At 52.1% G+C, this 17244-nt stretch overlaps 1 protein-coding gene across 6 annotated transcripts in view; it reads left to right on the forward strand.

The window, feature by feature from the left end:
• Positions 1–17244, forward strand: part of DENND2B (DENN domain containing 2B) — a 218674-nt gene that overhangs the window by 188882 nt on the left and 12548 nt on the right. For all 6 annotated transcript variants that reach the window (XM_058663410.1, XM_058663412.1, XM_058663411.1 and 3 more), the window contains 8 exons: positions 623–759; positions 9462–9613; positions 10701–10916; positions 11795–11891; positions 12497–12541; positions 13456–13640; positions 14528–14637; positions 14832–14901. In XM_058663410.1, the coding sequence (XP_058519393.1) occupies positions 623–759; positions 9462–9613; positions 10701–10916; positions 11795–11891; positions 12497–12541; positions 13456–13640; positions 14528–14637; positions 14832–14901 (1012 nt within the window). The remainder of the gene's footprint in view (positions 1–622; positions 760–9461; positions 9614–10700; positions 10917–11794; positions 11892–12496; positions 12542–13455; positions 13641–14527; positions 14638–14831; positions 14902–17244) is intronic.

Raw genomic sequence — 17244 nt, forward strand, 5'->3', positions numbered from 1 at the left:
GACATTCAGTCACTGCTTTGCCTTCTCTCCCTCCCGAGGAGCTTACTGGGCCTCAGACAGGGTGAGGAGTGTTAGATGAAGGCAGTACCTCTCCATAAAAGAGAGGAGTCCGTACTACTCCTGGAGTAGTACTTCTGGAGTTCAGGGGAAGGTGACTGGGGAGAATGAAAAGGAGCAGGCTCTTAGCTGAAGAGGGGCAGGATCCTGCCAATGGTTTTGGGGTGCAGATTTCCCTAACTCCCCACCTCAGAAGTGTTCTGATTTGCTTTGAGGGCTCTACCTTTCCTATATCTACAAGTCACATGATGTCATCTGCTTCCCCAGGAGCCCTGTCACGGATCTAGGCATGACCCTTCCAATAGTGGACCCACCAACTGCTCAGTGTGGCAGGCAGGAAACCCCACAGGGATGCAGAGGGCTGGGGACCCCAGGGGCAAATTAAGTTACCCATTCCTGTGTTGGCCAAAGGTATTTGGATCTGCCTCTGGAGTCCTGATGAGCTTTTCTCACTGACTTGGCTTGTGGGGAGGACCTCTGAGATCTGCCATGGCCATGACCACTTCCCAATAGGGCAGCAGGGCTGTGGCTCAGCTGGAATGACTCTTGCTCTTGTTACCCACAGAAAATCCTTTGAGTTTGAGGATGCATCCAGTCTCCAGTCCCTGTACCCCTCTTCTCCCACTGAGAATGGTACTGAGAACCAACCCAAGTTTGGATCCAAAAGCACTTTAGAAGAAAATGCCTACGAAGACATTGTGGGTAAGCAGTGGAGAGGTGCTGGGTTAGGTCAACTCTGGGGGCAGCAGAAGAACAGGAATGAGGGGAGGTGCCCCCAGTCTCTCCTGATGTCCTGTGAGCAGGCACAATCCCAGCTCTGGGAGCTCCTCCTATAAATGGGCATTTGAGGAGGCCCCTGAAAAGAGATCAGACAGTGAGTGGCTCCAGCCTGGCCATCAAATGAGCTGGGCCCCAACAGAGAGTGCCTGAAGTGGAGGGTGAGGGAGGGGAATGTAACTTTCTTTTCTGGAGGCTTGAGAGTTCAGAAGCCTCACTCTTCCTTAGCGTTATGTCCCCAGCAAATCACCTACCTCGTGTCCAGGCTCTGTTTCTCTTATTAAATGCTGATGATCTGATGACATTAATAACAGCCATAGTAATGGTAACACTCCATGAGGTTGTTAGGATTTGATAAGGGAAGAGTAAGGAGTGGGTGGATCCAGTGTCTGGCAAGGCCTTATTTCTAGTTCAAAGCTGTGAGGTAGAAAAAGCAAAGGGGTCCCTGGGGTCCGTTTTATAGGGCTTTTAAGAGGCTCTGCCCTCCAAACTTAAGTGCTTCCCAGCAACCCCATCCACAGATGCCTACACACTGGATATTACGTGCTCATGGGTGAATTCTGGAAGGACGCTGACATTCAGTCCATAGCACACATTGAGTATCATCACCCACATTGCACAGGTGCTGGCAGGAGACATTAAACTCCAGCATGAGCTTCATGTTCACGAGCCCCACAAGGTAGTGTGGCAGAGGCCGAGAGAGGCCGCACACACTGTGGGCCATGTCCCTGCTCAGAAGACCAGCCTGCTCTAAAAGGCGACAGCATCTTTGTCATTCTGGCCAGGAAACCAATCTCCCTGTCTTCCAAGACTTCTTGCTTTGGACACATCCTTGAGAATACAGTTTGGAGCAGTCTCTTCCTCTGTCGAAAGTTTAAGACCACATAGACAATGAGTTGTCTTTTAACAAATAAGGAGAAGTGTTTTTAGCAAACTTGAGTTCAGGGGTCTTAATCCAGATTAGTGTTGTTTTTTTAGAAAGTTCTGATCAGTGGGGATTGCAGCCATGGCACAGAAGGTTAAGCTGAGCCTGCAGCACCTGAATCCCATAAAGGTGCCTGTTAGAGTCCCAGCTGCTCCCGTTCCAGTAAGGCTCTCTGATAATGTGTCTGGGAAAGAAGCAGAGGATGATCCAAGACCTTGGGTCCCTGCACTTTCGTGGAGGACCCAGATGAAGTCCTAGCTCTTGCTTCAGCCTGGTTCAGCCTTAAATGTTGTGGCCATTTGAAGAGTGAACCAGCTGATGGAAGATCTCTCTGCCTCTCTCTCTCACTCGAACTCTACCATTAAAATCAATAAATCATTTTTTAAAGATTTATTTGTTTTTCTATTGCAAAGTCAAATATACAGAGAGGAGGAGAGACAGGAAGATCTTCCGTCCAATGATTCACTCCCCAAATGACCACAACGGCCTACCTGTGCCTACCTGAAGCCAGGAGCCAGGAACTTCCTCTAGATATTCCACATGGGTGCAGGGCCCCAAGGCTTTGGGCCGTCCTTGACTGCTTTCCCAGGCCACAGGCAGGGAGCTGGATGGCAAGTGGAGCTGCCGGGATTAGAATCAGTGCCCATGTGGGATCCTGGCATGTTCAAGGTGAGGACTTTAGCCACTAGGCTACTGCGCCGGGCCCAATAAATCTTTTTTTTTAAAAAAGATTTATTTATTTTTATTACAAAGTCAGATACAGAGAGAAGAGAGACAGAGAGGAAGATCTTCTGTCCGATGTTTCACTCCCCAAGTGAGCCGCAACGGGCTGGTGCGCGCCGATCCGATGCCGGGAACCAGGAACCTCTTCCGGGTCTCCCACGTGGGTACAGGGTCCCAAAGCTTTGGGCCGTCCTCAACTGATTTCCTAGGCCACAAGCAGGGAGCCGGATGGGAAGTGGAGCTGCCGGGATTAGAACTGGCGCCCATATGGGATCCTGGGGCGTTCAAGGCAAGGACTTTAGCCGCTAGGCCATGGTGCCGGGCCCTAATAAATCTTTTAAAAATATAGTCTTACTAGTTAGAGATGCAGAGAGTGAGTGTACCTGCTAGTTCACCCCCTAGATGTCTACAGTAGCTAGCGATAAATGGGTGTGGGGAGTGGTGGCTCAACCAGGCTAAAGCTGGGAGCTGAGCTGTCCTATGTGAAGGGCAAGAAGTCACCTGGGTCATCACTGATGTTCACCTGAGCAGGAAACTAGAATCAGGAGCTGGATCCGGGGACCAGTGCAGATACACTGATGTGGAATGTGGGTGTCCCAGTCGGCATCCCAGCTGCTGGGCCAGATGGCTGTCCTAGTGTTTGTTTTAGTTCAGCTCTCATCATCTTCAGTGAGGGACTTTTGTGGCACTAGAGGATGAAGGGAGAGCCCCTGGGTGCTGCCTTGCTCCCCTGTCTCAGGCCTTGAAGCTAGAGGACATGATGTTAGTTAACATAGCAGAGAGAGAAGCGGCCTCTGTACAGAGAGCCCTTTGGATTCTCACGAGGCTGGGAGTCGTGAAGACAGGACCGTTCAGTCCCTCGTTTGCCATGAGCTCTCCCTGCCTTGCCTTTCTGCTATCAGCTGACAGGCCAGCATCCTAGGGGGGACAGCAGCCATGCTTTGGTCCACACAGAGGGTGAAACTGCTCTTCCCGGAATGGAGGGTGCAGTGTGCAGCCAGGCACAAGCAGTCGGGGCAGGCAGCTGTGACTAAGCAAGAGTCCTAAACCAGAAGGAGAGTCAGGATTGGACCATCCCCCTTACCACTAGGAAAAGGCAGCTTTGTATCACAGGCCACCCAGAGCTGAGATCAAGCACTCAGGAGATTCCAAAGTGAGGACGCAGTTAAGAAAGATGTCCCAACAGCAGCTTTACCCCCCATGCATCCCTGGAGCTGGAGCTCATTCATCTGAAAGGCTTCCAGGCTTCCTCTCTATGCAGCAAAGTCTTCTCCAGCGAAGATGCTGTTACCGCATCCTCTCTGCCATCTCATTGCAAAATAGGCCCTATTGTTCTCTGGTTTGATAGGAGTTGCTCTGTGTGGTAGCTGCCCAGGGCTCTTGGGAGCACTTCTGGTGTGGCTGCCACAGTGTCCAGAGAGGGCCATTTCTGCTGTGCCCCCACCCCAGTGTACCTCCCTGGTGTTCTTGCTGCTCTGCTCTCCTTTGTTTGGTAAGGCTCAGGCAGCCTTCTGAGCTGTGTTTTTGCATCAGGTGTACCTGGTCCCAAGTTCGCAGTTTCACAGTCCATGACCTTCTTTATGTTGGAGCCATTGTCTAGGGAAGATTTTTTGAGGCACTGTTCCCAAGCCGTCTTCAGACAGGTTAGAGAGAAGGAGAAAAGCAGGTGAATGTTGCTGGGCTTATGCCCCTTTGCTCATTAGAAAGGACCTTGTCCCACATGGGATGTTGCATGAGGAGGCAAGGAAACACAGGAGCAGCTCTGATGAACTAGGGCTAAGGGCTGTGGCAAGGAGGTGGGAGGTGCAGTTGGACTTGGGGCATCTTCTTTAAACACTCCCTTCATTTCTGGATAGGAGTCAGAGAAGAGGCGGAAGCTATAAGAAAGAGGCAGGAGGCTACTCAGTCACCTGTTTGGGAGAATATATTGGATATTTGGGTCTTGCTTCCGCCTTTTGGCATGCGAGTGGGTTTCAAGAATCTAAAGTTAGGACACTTGCTTGGGATTTTGCTTCCTTCCTTCAGACTCCTCAAAAACAGTCTGGATCTCTGGGACCTGACCAGGGAGGCAAGAAGGAACTACAAGGGAGAACAGTCTCCTCTGTTAGCATGTGGTCAGTTTACCTCTTAATCCTTCTCTGGAGACAGGCCCAGGAATGTGGAGCCTCCCTCCCTCCCCTGGCTTTCCTCCCTCCCTCTCAACCCCTCTTCCACCTCTTCACCCTCACCAGGCTTCAGGGGTTCTCTGATGGTTTGGCTCAGAATGTCAGCTTCACTTTTGGCCTCACAAGGATTAGTGACTGACTTCCTGGAGGCCCTTGCTGTCGCGGCATGGTCCAGTATACATTTTGTTGGATGAAGGTCATTTCTCATGTTGGCTGGACTGCCCAACCCTGTGCTGCTTCACTTCCACAGGGACAGACGGTGCTTTGCTCCAGGCATATGACAGTGGGGCCATGGGCAGGGGAGGGGAGTCAGAGAGCAGCCAAGCTGTCTCCTCCCTACCAGCTGACTGTGGCTCCTGGGCTCTTCAAAGCGGGTCCCAGGACTAACATGTCTTCATGTCAACAGTGGATTTAAACTGGGGGCCAAGGAGTTTGCTGGCCCCCTGCTCACCCTGGGCATGATGTCTAGGGTGCTGGGGCTAGGGGATCCGCCAAGCAGGCTGAAGTTTATTCTGCTACTGTACAATAGGAAGAGTTCAAGAGGAAAATTGCCGTCTTGATGCTTTCTGCGGCTGTTCGTTCTTGTCTGTCTAGTTTGACATCTGCTCTGGGAAGATGCTGCTATTCAGCTAAGCCTTCAACTCGTTTGCATTCTGAGCCTGACATTTAAAAATGTACCCAAGGAAGCAGCTTGTTAGGGAGTTATGTAGAGTGGCCTCGGCGCCGGACCAAGGAGCCTGAGCTGCATTCCTGCAGATTCCCATTCCCATCAGCTAGCTCAGGCTGATGGAGAGTTTCCAGGAACTTCTGTGGGATGCAAGCTGGGGACCAGGCCAGTGGCCTGCACTGCAGAGCATTTTGAGCCTCCACTCTCTGCCTTCTTCTCTCACTCACCACCCAGGCTGGGAAACAATCAGGCACAGAGGGTACCTACCAGGATGGAGTTTGCCACAGGAAACCAAACAGCTAAGAGGGGTTACCCGGGAAGGGGGCTGGGGTTGGGAAATGGGGTGAAGACTTGGAGGGTGGGTAACAGCTGGCCCGGCGGGGTTGGGCTTGAGCCTGACTTTTTTTCTTTGCTGCATGAGAGGGGAGGAAAATGCTGTAAACCAGGACAGCAAACAGTTAATGGGAACTAGAGTCTCAGGGAAAGAGGCTGCAAACTCCAGTACATAGCCATGGGTGTGACCCAGGAAGCTGGGACTCTCCAGTGTACACACACACACACACACACACATCCCTTTCCTAAGTGATTCTTTTAGGTTGGGGATGGGGGAGTGTGTGTCGCTCTATGATTACCAGGAGTGATGGGAAGGAGGTGGGGCAGGGCCCAGTGGGAGGATCAGCGCCCAGTGGGAGGATCAGCAGGCTGACTCTAGGCTCTGACAGGCCTCTTTTAGAAGAGTGCAAAGCAGACATTCTTGGTGATGCCCTTGCCCCTTATCTCATCAGCAAAGCTGGGAAAGGTTGAGACCCCCGGCTTCCTCCGCAGGGCTGGATGAGATAGGGCTGCACGGGACCAGGCCTCCTAGGAAAAGGCCGTCCTTAGTATAGACTGTTCTGAGGAAGTTTTGTGGGCAGGACGGTAAGTGGAAGTCTTGTACTGCCATGTGCCAGGCTTACTGTCTCCCTTGCTGTCTCCACCAAATCAGCCCCTCGCTTCCCTGCCTGGCTCAAGCTTCTTCCAGCTCCCTGGAGCTCTGTTCTGAATGCTGTTCCCCAGCTCTGCTGCTCTCCCCACTCTGAGCTGTTGCCTGGGTGTGTTCATTTGCTCTCAGCAGGTCTGTTTAGTAGTGGACCCCAAATCTGCCTGGCCTCTGCACATCCTCACACCGCCGCACCCTGGGCATGCCCACTGCCTGGAGAGGTACTCTAGAGACAGCTCCTAAAGGGTGACCTGGGGCAGTGCAGGAAGCAAGGGAGGCAGATAGAATGAGGTTGTGAGAGTTTTGGCTGGGGTTGGTGTCAGCCTTGGTTCCTAAAGGAGTCACCAGTGGCTTGGTTCCATCAGAGAGGTGCTAAATATTGCTAGAGAAGGAAGAGGCTGGCTTTAGGCCCTGGATAGGAGCCAGCATTTGATACCTTCCTGAAATCAGGGTCCCGGGGAGAGACAGGCCCAGCCTTGGGAACGCGCTGCTCACAGCTGTTTGGCCCTGCGTGGTCGCTGTTGTGCCTCAGCACTGTGCGTCAGACTGTTCCTTAGCCCGGAGCCCTACAATTTGTGATGGGGCTTTGGATTTATTATCAGAATTCGATGGCTCTGATTCCAGGGAAGGAAGGAGGGAGTAAGGAGAAGGGACAGAGGAAAGGATGGAAGAAAAGAGGGTTAGCCTTGGGTTTAGCAGTGGTTGCTAATAGCAGGCAATGCCTTTCTGCCTGCATTTTTGCTTCCTTTCATTTCCTTTCTTTCCATTCTCCTTAAACCACCACCTCTTCTTTTTTATAATGATTTATTTTATTTATTTGCAATATAGAGTTACTCACAGAGAAAGAGAGGTAGAGACACTGAAAGAAAAATCTTACATCCACTGATTGACTCCCTAAATGGTCACAATGGCCAAGGCTGGGCCAGGCTAAAGCCAGATGCCTGGAGCTTCTTTCAGGTCTCCCATATAGGTGCAGGGACCCAAGCCCTTAGGTCATCCTCGGTTGCTTTTCCCAGACACACTAGTAGGGAACTGGATTGGAAGTGGAGCAGCCAGAACTCAAACTGGTACTCGTATGGAATGCCAGTATTGTAGGCAGCAGCTTAATCTACGATACCAGCTCCTGTCTCCCTCTCATCCTTGGCTCTACCCCAAAGGGGCTTTGGTCCATGTCTGGAGACATTTGTAGTGGTTAGAGCTGAGAAAGTACTGATGCCAGCTAGCAGATTGGATAGACAGAATGGTCCGCCACAAGCATTATCCAACCCCAAATGTGCAGAGTGTCAAGGAACGCTGAACTGGAGGGATTGAGACAGTTCTTCACCTTGGTTGTGGCATGATGACAAAAACTCTAGCTGGTCTTCCAGTCTGGGGCCGTTTGGGTTTGCTCTACTCGGAATCAACCTTCTTCCTATAGCCATCTGAACGGGGAGGCTCTTATCCTGCTTTCCAGGATCATAAAGATTGCATAGACCTCACCTCCTCACCCCTGCAGATGAAGGGGATCCTGCAGTGCCTCACTGCGCAGCCCCCCAGCAGGGTGGGCTGGAGAGCCCTGGAGATGCATCAGTGGGACCATGTCACAGGGAGAAGTCAGCTCCATTGCTGGAGACGCTGCTCAGTGTTGGGCATCACTTCATGCAACCCCAAATTCTTTCCCGACCCAACTTGGACTCCTGAGTTCACAGAGTTGTATTGCTGCTGCTGTTGTCTCTTCAGCTGTGACTGACATCCTCCGCCCCCCCAACTTCCTTTGGGAAGGCATTTCCGAAACTCATTGTGGTTCCTTACAGCAGCAGTAAGATGCCGCAGTGTGGCAGAACTTCAGCTGTGGACATCGAGGAATCCGGAAGCATATGGGGATGAGTTTTTCTTCACCCTATCTAGGAAAGCTTATTCTCTGAGCAGCTGTGTTTGTATGGGAGTTCTCTAGCTTGCTCTTCTGCCTACTCCCCAAGGAGTGGGGTCTGGGCTTTTCTGGGGTGGCTAGGTGCATGCAAGCATCTGTAGGCAGATGGCCACGACCCATGCTGAATTCTGCTCTCACCAGGTATGCTCACTTCAACAGAACTTTACTCTATGCCTGGTAGCCAAGTCCCAATCCCAAAGGACATGAAAAAGCAAGACAAGTAAAGCAGAGGACTCTGTCCACTCAGGCTCCATTGGGCCTTGTCACTGCTGCTGTTGTGCCACTAAGACTGGTCTCGGACTGCACTGGCTTGTGATTTCTTGTGCTTTAGGAAAGTCTAAGTGTATGTTGGAGGGGAAGGAGCAGGAGGGTGTAGCCTGTGGGAGGGGTCTGTCTCAAAATCTCTCACTCTTCATGGGCAGTCTCTGCTGAGATTTCTAGGTGGTGCCAATATAATGCCAACTGCCAGGAATTTTAGCAAGAACTCTCCCCACTCTCCCTGTGTCTTGGCCTAGAGTCCTTCCAAGCCTTTCATAGCTCCCTGGGTCACAGCAGGAGAGTTTGTTCTAAAAGAGAAGTGAGGATGCTTCTTTTCTGCTGTATTCAGCTGCAGAGGAAATATCCTGGCATTGCAGTTAGTACCATTCATTGAGCAAGGAATTACTTCGTACACACTACTTGCTAAGCACTTGTTCTAGTGCTGGAGTTGCCTCCATGAACGAGACAAAATCCCTGCCCTAAAGGACACATTGAACGGTGGAAAAGGTGAGAGGAAGGCTTCATCAAGCCCCCTTCCATACTGCTTTTCTCCCTGGTCTTCCTTCAGAAGCGTGATCCTCAGTGAGCTGGGAAAAGGGACAGCCATGTGACCCTCTGAACCCCTTTCCTGCCTAAACTACTGATCTCTAGGACTTTAGCAGCCAAGGAAAAACTCCTGGTGTTGGCTTTGTCCTTTGACTGGGCACAGGCAGGGGTAGCTGAGCCCAATCTTGTGCGATCTCTGCATTTATAAAGCAGAATCCCGAGGAGGCTGGGCTGAGCTGAGCTGCACTAGAGGTGGGGGCGCTCCACTTCTGGACTTGGAGCCAGGATCTGTTTGTAGCCCTCCCACTGCAGATGGGCAGCTATGTGACTCATGAGCTGAAGGGGCCAGGCAGGAGCCGTGCTCTTTGGTTTGGAAGAATTCTGCCTCTGTGTGTGTGTGTGTGTGTGTTTCCTTCTTCCCTTCTCCCCCTTCTCTAACCCTTCCTCCTCTGCAGGGGATCTGCCCAAGGAGAATCCATATGAGGATGTGGACTTAAAGAGCCGACGAGCAGGCCGAAAATCCCAGCAACTGTCTGAGAACTCACTGGACTCTTTGCACAGGATGTGGAGTCCTCAGGACAGGAAGTACAACAGCCCACCCACGCAGGTAATGCAGCCTTGACGTGGGCTGGGGGGGTCAGCCCGAGAGTGGCAGTCAGGTCCTGTCTGCTCAGGTGAGCAGCCAGAAGGCAGGGTCCTGGTTGGTATTCTGTAACTCAGAGGTGACCTCCAGGTCAGCCTTTAGGGATGGGTGTAGGCCCCAAACCAGACATGCAGAGCCAGGCAGGTATGTGCGGCACTGGAAGGAAACCACTTTCGCTTGAGGGAGTATGAATCCATAGAGAATGGACTGAGACGAAGCAGAATAGATGCATGTGTCAAAGGTGAGTTAGGTTCATTCTGGTCTTGTACAGGAGCTAAGAGGAAGTCATTCCAGTTAGCTGCAGATGAGGGACCTGGATAGTTACCACATTGGCCAGAGTGTCCAAAAATTGTTTCTTCTGCCTTTGGAATGATAATTTTTAATACTAAAGATGTATTTATTCTTTATTACAGTTCAAACAGGCTTGCACTGAATTTGTATTTCCAGAGCGAGGGTAGAAGGAGGGTATCGAGGGGTTGGAAGGAAGCAGGATTTGCTGACAAGTGGCCAAATGAGGAGAGGCAGTTCAGATCCAGACAATGGGTGCGCATCTGCAGGGACCCCCACCTGCCCAGCTGTGATCAGGACCCACCACAAGCAGAGACACGGGAGATAGAAAATAGGTCAGGGTTGAGGCCCCAGGGCAGCCCAGGATCTCATGTCTGGAGAGCCAGTCAAGGGTGAGGCGTGCTTTGCCCAGTATTGGTCAGAGCCCAGATTCCTTGGGCTGTTTCTAGAAGAAGTAAGTCCTGGTTACCAGGCTTACCCAGACAGGCAGGCCTTAGGGAGTGGCAAGTATTAATCTAATCCTGATTGGCAGCTCAGGTCTGACAAGGGGCAGTGTGGTCAGTGGGAATCCAGGGGAGGATGGTGTAGGGATAGGGGATCAATCTAGTTACTTGGTTCAATAACTCTTGGGACCCAGACACGCTTATCCTGTCTAGTTTGCCAGACCATGGCTTCTCTGTCGATGTCCTAGCATCAGGTTCTGGCAAAGGAATCCATGGTTCCTCCTTGGCTCCTCCATCATATCCTCTCTTTCTCATACCAGCTCTCCCTGAAACCCAGCAGCCAGTCCCTGCGCAGTGGGAACTGGTCAGAAAGGAAGAGCCACCGGCTGCCACGATTACCCAAGAGACACAGCCATGACGACATGCTGCTGCTGGCTCAGCTGAGCCTGCCGTCTTCCCCCTCAAGCCTCAATGAGGACAGCCTCAGCACCACCAGCGAGCTGCTGTCCAGCCGCCGGGCCCGCCGCATCCCCAAGGTAGTCTCCTAGAGAGTCTGCCCGGGCCGGGCAGGTGGGCAGGCAGGCAACCAGCTCTCTGGCCCCTCTGTCCTTCCTTCCTTCCTTCCTCCTTCTGTGCTGCTTCCTCAATTCCCTTTGAATGAGGTTAAGGTCCATAACTGGATTTTCATTTGGTTCATTTCCTTTTCAAACCAATGAAGATGCATTCACTGATCTTGGTGCTCAGATGTTAGAGAAAGGCTGGCTGAGACTCTGTGTCAGTGAGGGCAGTGTATAAATGTTGGGGGTCTTTGTGCAAACGCAAACATTTCCAGATAGTCCAGGAGCTGGGATTCAACTATGGTCTTTCTTTGACTCCCCAGGATCTTAAAAGTTTTTAGCAATGATTTGCACATATGGGCAGTCAGGCTCAAACCCCCAGCCCAAAGCAGCAGGATTTCTCCAGCTGGTATTTATAGCCTGCAAACAATGCTTGGGTATATTGGGAATTTAGCTTCTTCCTGTCAGGGCCGCAGGTTATGGCCCAGAGGGGAAAGGCTAGAATCCTTGTTCCTGTTATTGCATCTGAGAAGCTCTTTGTCTCAGTTGGTTCAATGACTCTTGGGACCCAGGAGCTCCCATCCTGTCTAGTTTGATCACAGTTCCTTCCTCTGGGGAGCTAAGTTTAGTGTCTTGGTCTTAGGGCAGGAGACCACTCATAGGGGAGCAGGCAGATGGAGAGCAACCAGGCATCGCTGGTGAGTCTACTGGAGCACAGCTCATTAGGAGGACCACTGCTAGGCCCAGAGCCATGGGGTGCAGAAAGCTTGCACCAATTAGGGAGTGAAAGGGATGGACAGATCCACCTAGTTGGAGATTATTGAGGTCACCTCACCTTCCCTCCTTTTCTCACCCAGCTTGTTCAGAGAATTAACTCCATCTACAGTGCCAAGAGGGGAAAGAAGAGGTTAAAAAAGCTCTCTATGTCCAGCATTGAGACAGCATCGCTAAGAGGTAGGCTGTTGCATCTGAACCTGTTCAGGTGTCTGGGGCCCTTGGGTATGAGGAAAGGGGAGTATAGCATAGACCAGCCTCAGTCTATGGGCCAGTCCTAGGGTCTACCTGCCATCCAGGGCAACAGAACCCTTCCAGAAAATAACCACATTAGAAGGGAAGGCCAGAGAACACAGAAGCTCCTTGCAGATGAGGTCCTTCAGGCCTCGGGCTGTGGGGCCTAGGGTCAGGAGCAGGTATGGAACTCTGCTTCTGGCAAAAGGAGAAGTCAGACACAGGGCACAGTGGTCTGTTTGCCATTTCATATCTTGGGCACCCAGAGGCAAGGCCCTGGTGTTTTAGGCCTGTAGGCCTCCCAGCTGGCTCAGCTCACTTACCTGATCAGGCCTGGATAGGGGTTTACAAATAGAAGAGTACCCACAGTTTGGATTTTGATGGACCCTGACCCCAGCTCATTCAGCTGCCACCCACAGATGCCTGACAATGGGCCCACAGCAACCCAGAGTGGGTACAGATCCTTCCTGTGAAAAGAGTTGGGAGGGACATAGAAGCAAAACGCTTGGGCTGTGGGTCAGCAACGTGCACTCCTGCCATTTCTTTTCCAGATGAGAACAGTGAAAGTGAGAGCGACTCTGATGACAGGTTCAAAGGTGAGGCCTGACTCCCCAACTCCTTCCCAGCTTTTGCTGCAGGGGATCCGTCTGCCCTTCCTTCACATATGCAGTTCCAGTGTGCAGCAGCCAAAGGCAAGATAACCAGGCCTACAAAACAGGGAGCTGTAGGGCGTTCCATTCTTACAGATGTTTGAGCTCAGCCCTGCAAGGTTAAATCCACATATCTCCCTGTGCCAAAGTGAAGGCAAGTGATCCTGGGAGTCACATGCTCAATTTGCATGGTTAATGTCACTCTAGAGGGTCGGAGAGGGGTTCATATTAAAAGCATCTCTTCTGATTGCAATAATTGTAATCTCAAAGACTGGGGAAATCAGTCCTCTGGAGGCCACCCCATAGATGACCCCATCACCAGAGGAGAGATCACCGCCCTCCCTGAAAAGGTTCTGTGACCTTCCCGTTCGGGGGACCTGGGCAGGTCTCTGCTGTGAAGCCCTGCCTGACCCTGCTCGGGTGATTGAAGCGATACAAAGCTTACTTCCTCCTCCCTTCCTTCACTACTGGGTCCTAGGCAGGTGGGCAAGTGGAGTTTGAACTGAGGGACAGAAGCCAAGAGCCCAAGGTCAAGGACTCTGGTAGGAACCCAGGAGTGAAGCCTCTGCAGATATTTATATTGTGCACCTCTGTTGGCACTAGGATAGCATAGGTGCAGTGACTCATCCCTGGGCTTGCCTGCCTTGGGCAGTCCTGTTGGCCCCAGCTCAGCCTCCAGCAGCTCCAGAGGACTAAGCTAGTGACGTCCTATTCAGGGACCTAGCTGGGGAAGGGGAAGTCTGGGAGGCTCATGTGCTTAGAGAAGATCCACAGAGAGAGCCCTGGATCAGAGCAGAGTGGCTCCTGGGAGGCTGTGAGGGGCCAGCCTGTGTGTCCCCTGATGTATGACCTGCCCCCAGCCCACACGCAGCGCCTGGTCCACATCCAGTCAATGCTGAAGCGCGCGCCCAGCTATCGGACCCTGGAGCTGGAACTGCTTGAGTGGCAGGAGCGGGAGCTCTTTGAGTACTTTGTGGTGGTGTCCCTCAGGAAGAAGCCATCCCGAAACACCTACCTCCCGGAGGTCTCCTACCAGTTTCCCAAGGTAAGGCACCTCTGCCCCTAAAACCCTGCTCCCTCCTCTGTAAGACCCAACAGGGGAGGACTAGATGCTGTAACTTGTTGCAGCTGCTCATTCAGCTGCTGCAGCCCTGAACGAGCCTCCTCCCAACTGGAGGGCGGCCAGGGCCTCAGGGGAGCAGTAGGTGGGTGTGGGCCAGCACTTACTCTGAGGTGCAGGGCTGAGAGCCCCTCCTCCACCCCATCACTGTGCTTCCCATGAAGAGCAAGTTACTTGCAAGGACTGCAGGGTCCAGAGGGAGGGCCCTAGCTCCTTTTCCCACCTTAGCCACTTCATTGAGATAGAATCACACACTGCACAGTTTTCTCACTGGAAGTGTAAAACTCAGTGATTCTTAGTGTATTCATATCACAGTTAATCCCACAACCTTTCTGTCACCCCTCAAAGAAAGCCAATAGCCCAGAGTATTCACTCCCTCTTACCCACCAACCTTGTCTGTGACCTACCGGCGGCCTGGCCTCCTCTCTCTCTCTTTGCCCTTGCCTCAGGTCCTCCCAGGTGCCCGAATGCATGCACCCCCTGCCCTGCCCTGTCCCCTCTGCCCCATTACCGTGCTCCTTGCCCTCACACCCTTCTGAAATGCTGTTACTGCTGTCCCTTCCCCTGACCAGAAGGAGCAGGGCAAGGGATCTTGTCGGCATTGTTCACAGCTGACAGTCCCAGCAAACAGCACATTGTCAGGTACTAGGCCTGTGTGAGAAGCAGATGTGGACAGGGTGGCTGAGAAGCGTGCCCATCAGTGGGCTGCATCTAGAGCTCCTGGGAAGACAGGTTTCCCAACCAGTGCACCCTCTCCTGAAGTTCCAGGTGGTCTTTCGGTCATTTGTTCCCAATCTCCCTCTTCCCTGCAGCTGGACCGACCCACCAAGCAGATGCGGGAGGCAGAGGAAAGGCTCAAAGCCATTCCACAGTTTTGCTTCCCTGATGCCAAGGATTGGCTCCCTGTGTCCGAGTATAGCAGGTGAGGATCAGCCTGGCCTTACTGGAGGGTGGAAAGGGGTACACAACCTTCCTTCCTGCACAGTACTGCGCAGCCAAGTGGGGCCTGCAGCAGCTTGGTCCTTCATTTCACCCCTGAGGCTACAGTTCCTGTCTTTGGGACTGTTTCCTGGGTCCCCTGAGACCTCCCTGATTCCGGGCTTCTCCCTGTTTCAGTGAGACCTTTTCTTTCATGCTAACCGGAGAAGATGGCAGCAGACGCTTTGGCTACTGCAGGCGCTTACTGGTGAGTAGGCCCGTTGGGTCCTTGAGGGCTGGGCCAGGGAGAGAGAGAGTGTGTGTGTGTGTATGTGTCTACACGTACTTGCACACGTGCATGTGCATAAATGCACTTTTTGGCATTTTCAGCTTGTGTGAAGTCCAGTGTTGTGAGGCCACCCAGTGACCCCTCTAGCTGGGCCCCAGAATGCAAGAGCATCTCCAGTAAGAGAGTGGACCCACTGCTATGCTGCTGTCAAAGCTTTGTTAGCCTTTCTGTGCTTTTCCTTTTCATTCAGCTTTCTTGGAATCCTGAGCTGAGGTTTCAGGGTCCTGCCACCCTAGTAATCCATATTCATGCATCAGATTTGGTGGAGGACAATCTTTTTCACCCCCATAGCAGGCCAGTCTGGTCTAAGGAGGGGTCCTGTCCTTGGCCTCACCAGGCTGGAGGTCAGACAGGGACAAATACCTTCTCTGGGAGAGACAGCCTAACCTTATGGGAAAGGGATTCGGTTTTGAATACAAGCTATTTTGTAAGGAGAGAAGTCCTTTTTCATCTGCTTTCCCTGGAAAATAGATTGAGGTAGAGTCACCGAGTGCCAGAAAGGACCCACCCAGAGCCAGGCTCTTGTTGCACACTCCTCTGGGGCTAGGTCTTCCAGGTCCTGGTGCAAGAAGCCCTCAGCAGACACCAGTCTAGGGACAGACGAGGAGAATCCTAGGCAGGTATACCATACAGCAGGAAGCCGAAAGGAAGGATTCCAAGGCACTGATTCATTCAGAAACACATATACACCTGCTAAGGGTCAGGTTCTATGCTGAAGGCACATAAAGAGCCCACCTGCAGGGAACTTCAGATGGGCTAGTAGAGGAGGCTGGATTTTGAACCTAGAGGGAAAGGGTTGAAGAAGTAAACTTTTGTTAAGACCCCGTCATGTTCCCAGCAAGATGCTCGAGCGTATCTTTTCTGGAATTCTCACAATAATCCCAATGGATTTCATTATCCTTGATCTCTAAATTAGGAAAGTGGGACTCAGAGGTGCAGTGACTTGCTCAAGGTCACACAGCCAGTATAAGACAGAGTCAAAATTGACCTCAAGTTCTTGATTACCGGTCACACAGACAATGGTCTGGGGGCAAAGGATGATGCCCAGTGCATGAAGCCAAGGAAATGCAGAGCAGTCCCAGGTGCCAGATGGGGAGCAAAGCAGAGGCCGGCGTGCTCCAAGTCCCTTGGGCCTGTGGGGAAGCATTCCAGGCGCTGCCTTGGCCAAGCCCCCATGGGGGAGAGCTGCTTCTTTGCAGCAGGCCGGCCACCCCCAGGGAGGAGCGTGTTTGTCCTGGCGCTGTCAGAGAAGGCCTGGGCTGGGTTCCTGCCATGGGGGCTGGCACTAGCTCGGCATTCCTGCAGATTGGACACAATGATTCTAACCCAAATCCCACATACTTGATTTAATCACTTGGGGCTTTAGGAGAGGCGGGGGAGAAGGAAAGAGAGAGGAGTGTGTTTCAGGCCTAATATGGACAAAAACAGATCCTGCCTTCTCTTTAGATCTGGGACTTGTGGCCAGCAGGTTTAGAGACTGAAATAGCCGCATCTGCATTTGCTTAGCAGCCTTCACAAGGGGCCAGCACCTGCTGGTCTGTTCCCTCCCCACTGGACCCTGCCAGCCCCTTCCTGGAGAAGAGAATGCCCTGGTAGACTGACCCAAACCGCTTCTAGGGTCTTGAGGCCAGGACAGCCCCATGCATTCAACTCCTCCAAACTGCCTACCTTTTCTTCTTTTTTCCCATTGTTCCTCTCCACACCGTAGCATCCCTCTGTCCTGTGTTTTTGGGTCTCTTTGCACTTTCTTCTTGTTAGAGTGCAGCTTGCTTTGGAGGACAGCAAAAACAGAGGCCAAAGCAGACCCTGGCCTCCATGACCACAACTTCCAGAGAGATACTTGACACCTCAGACAACAGCTTAGACTCTTAAACTCAGTTGCCTTAGCTGGAAGATGGGGGGGCGGGGAGTAACAATGTATCTTCTTAAGTTTTTTGGTTGTTTTTTGTCTGAAGCCAAACCGTAGGACTCATAATGTAGCGAACCTTCAAAGAACAATAGTTTTGTGCCCTTTTCTGTTTTCTGTTTGCCCTCTTAGAGTGAAGGTGGGTCAAAGAAAGGAGGGCAGAAAAAGCCGCCGAGAGAAGGGCTGTTTTCTAGACTGTCGCCTGTGGGGGCCTAAGGCCACACTGCTTCCTCCAAAGAATGTACACAAATCCTCATCATTGTCACATCTGCTGAGGCCCCAGCCTTAGCACAAATAGCTCCGTGGCTTTTGTCAAACTGCTCCATCCTTCACCAGCCCTCTCCTGGGAGGATCAG

Source organism: Ochotona princeps, chromosome 4, assembly GCF_030435755.1.
Source record: "Ochotona princeps isolate mOchPri1 chromosome 4, mOchPri1.hap1, whole genome shotgun sequence".
In the NCBI taxonomy this organism is placed as follows: domain Eukaryota; kingdom Metazoa; phylum Chordata; class Mammalia; order Lagomorpha; family Ochotonidae; genus Ochotona; species Ochotona princeps.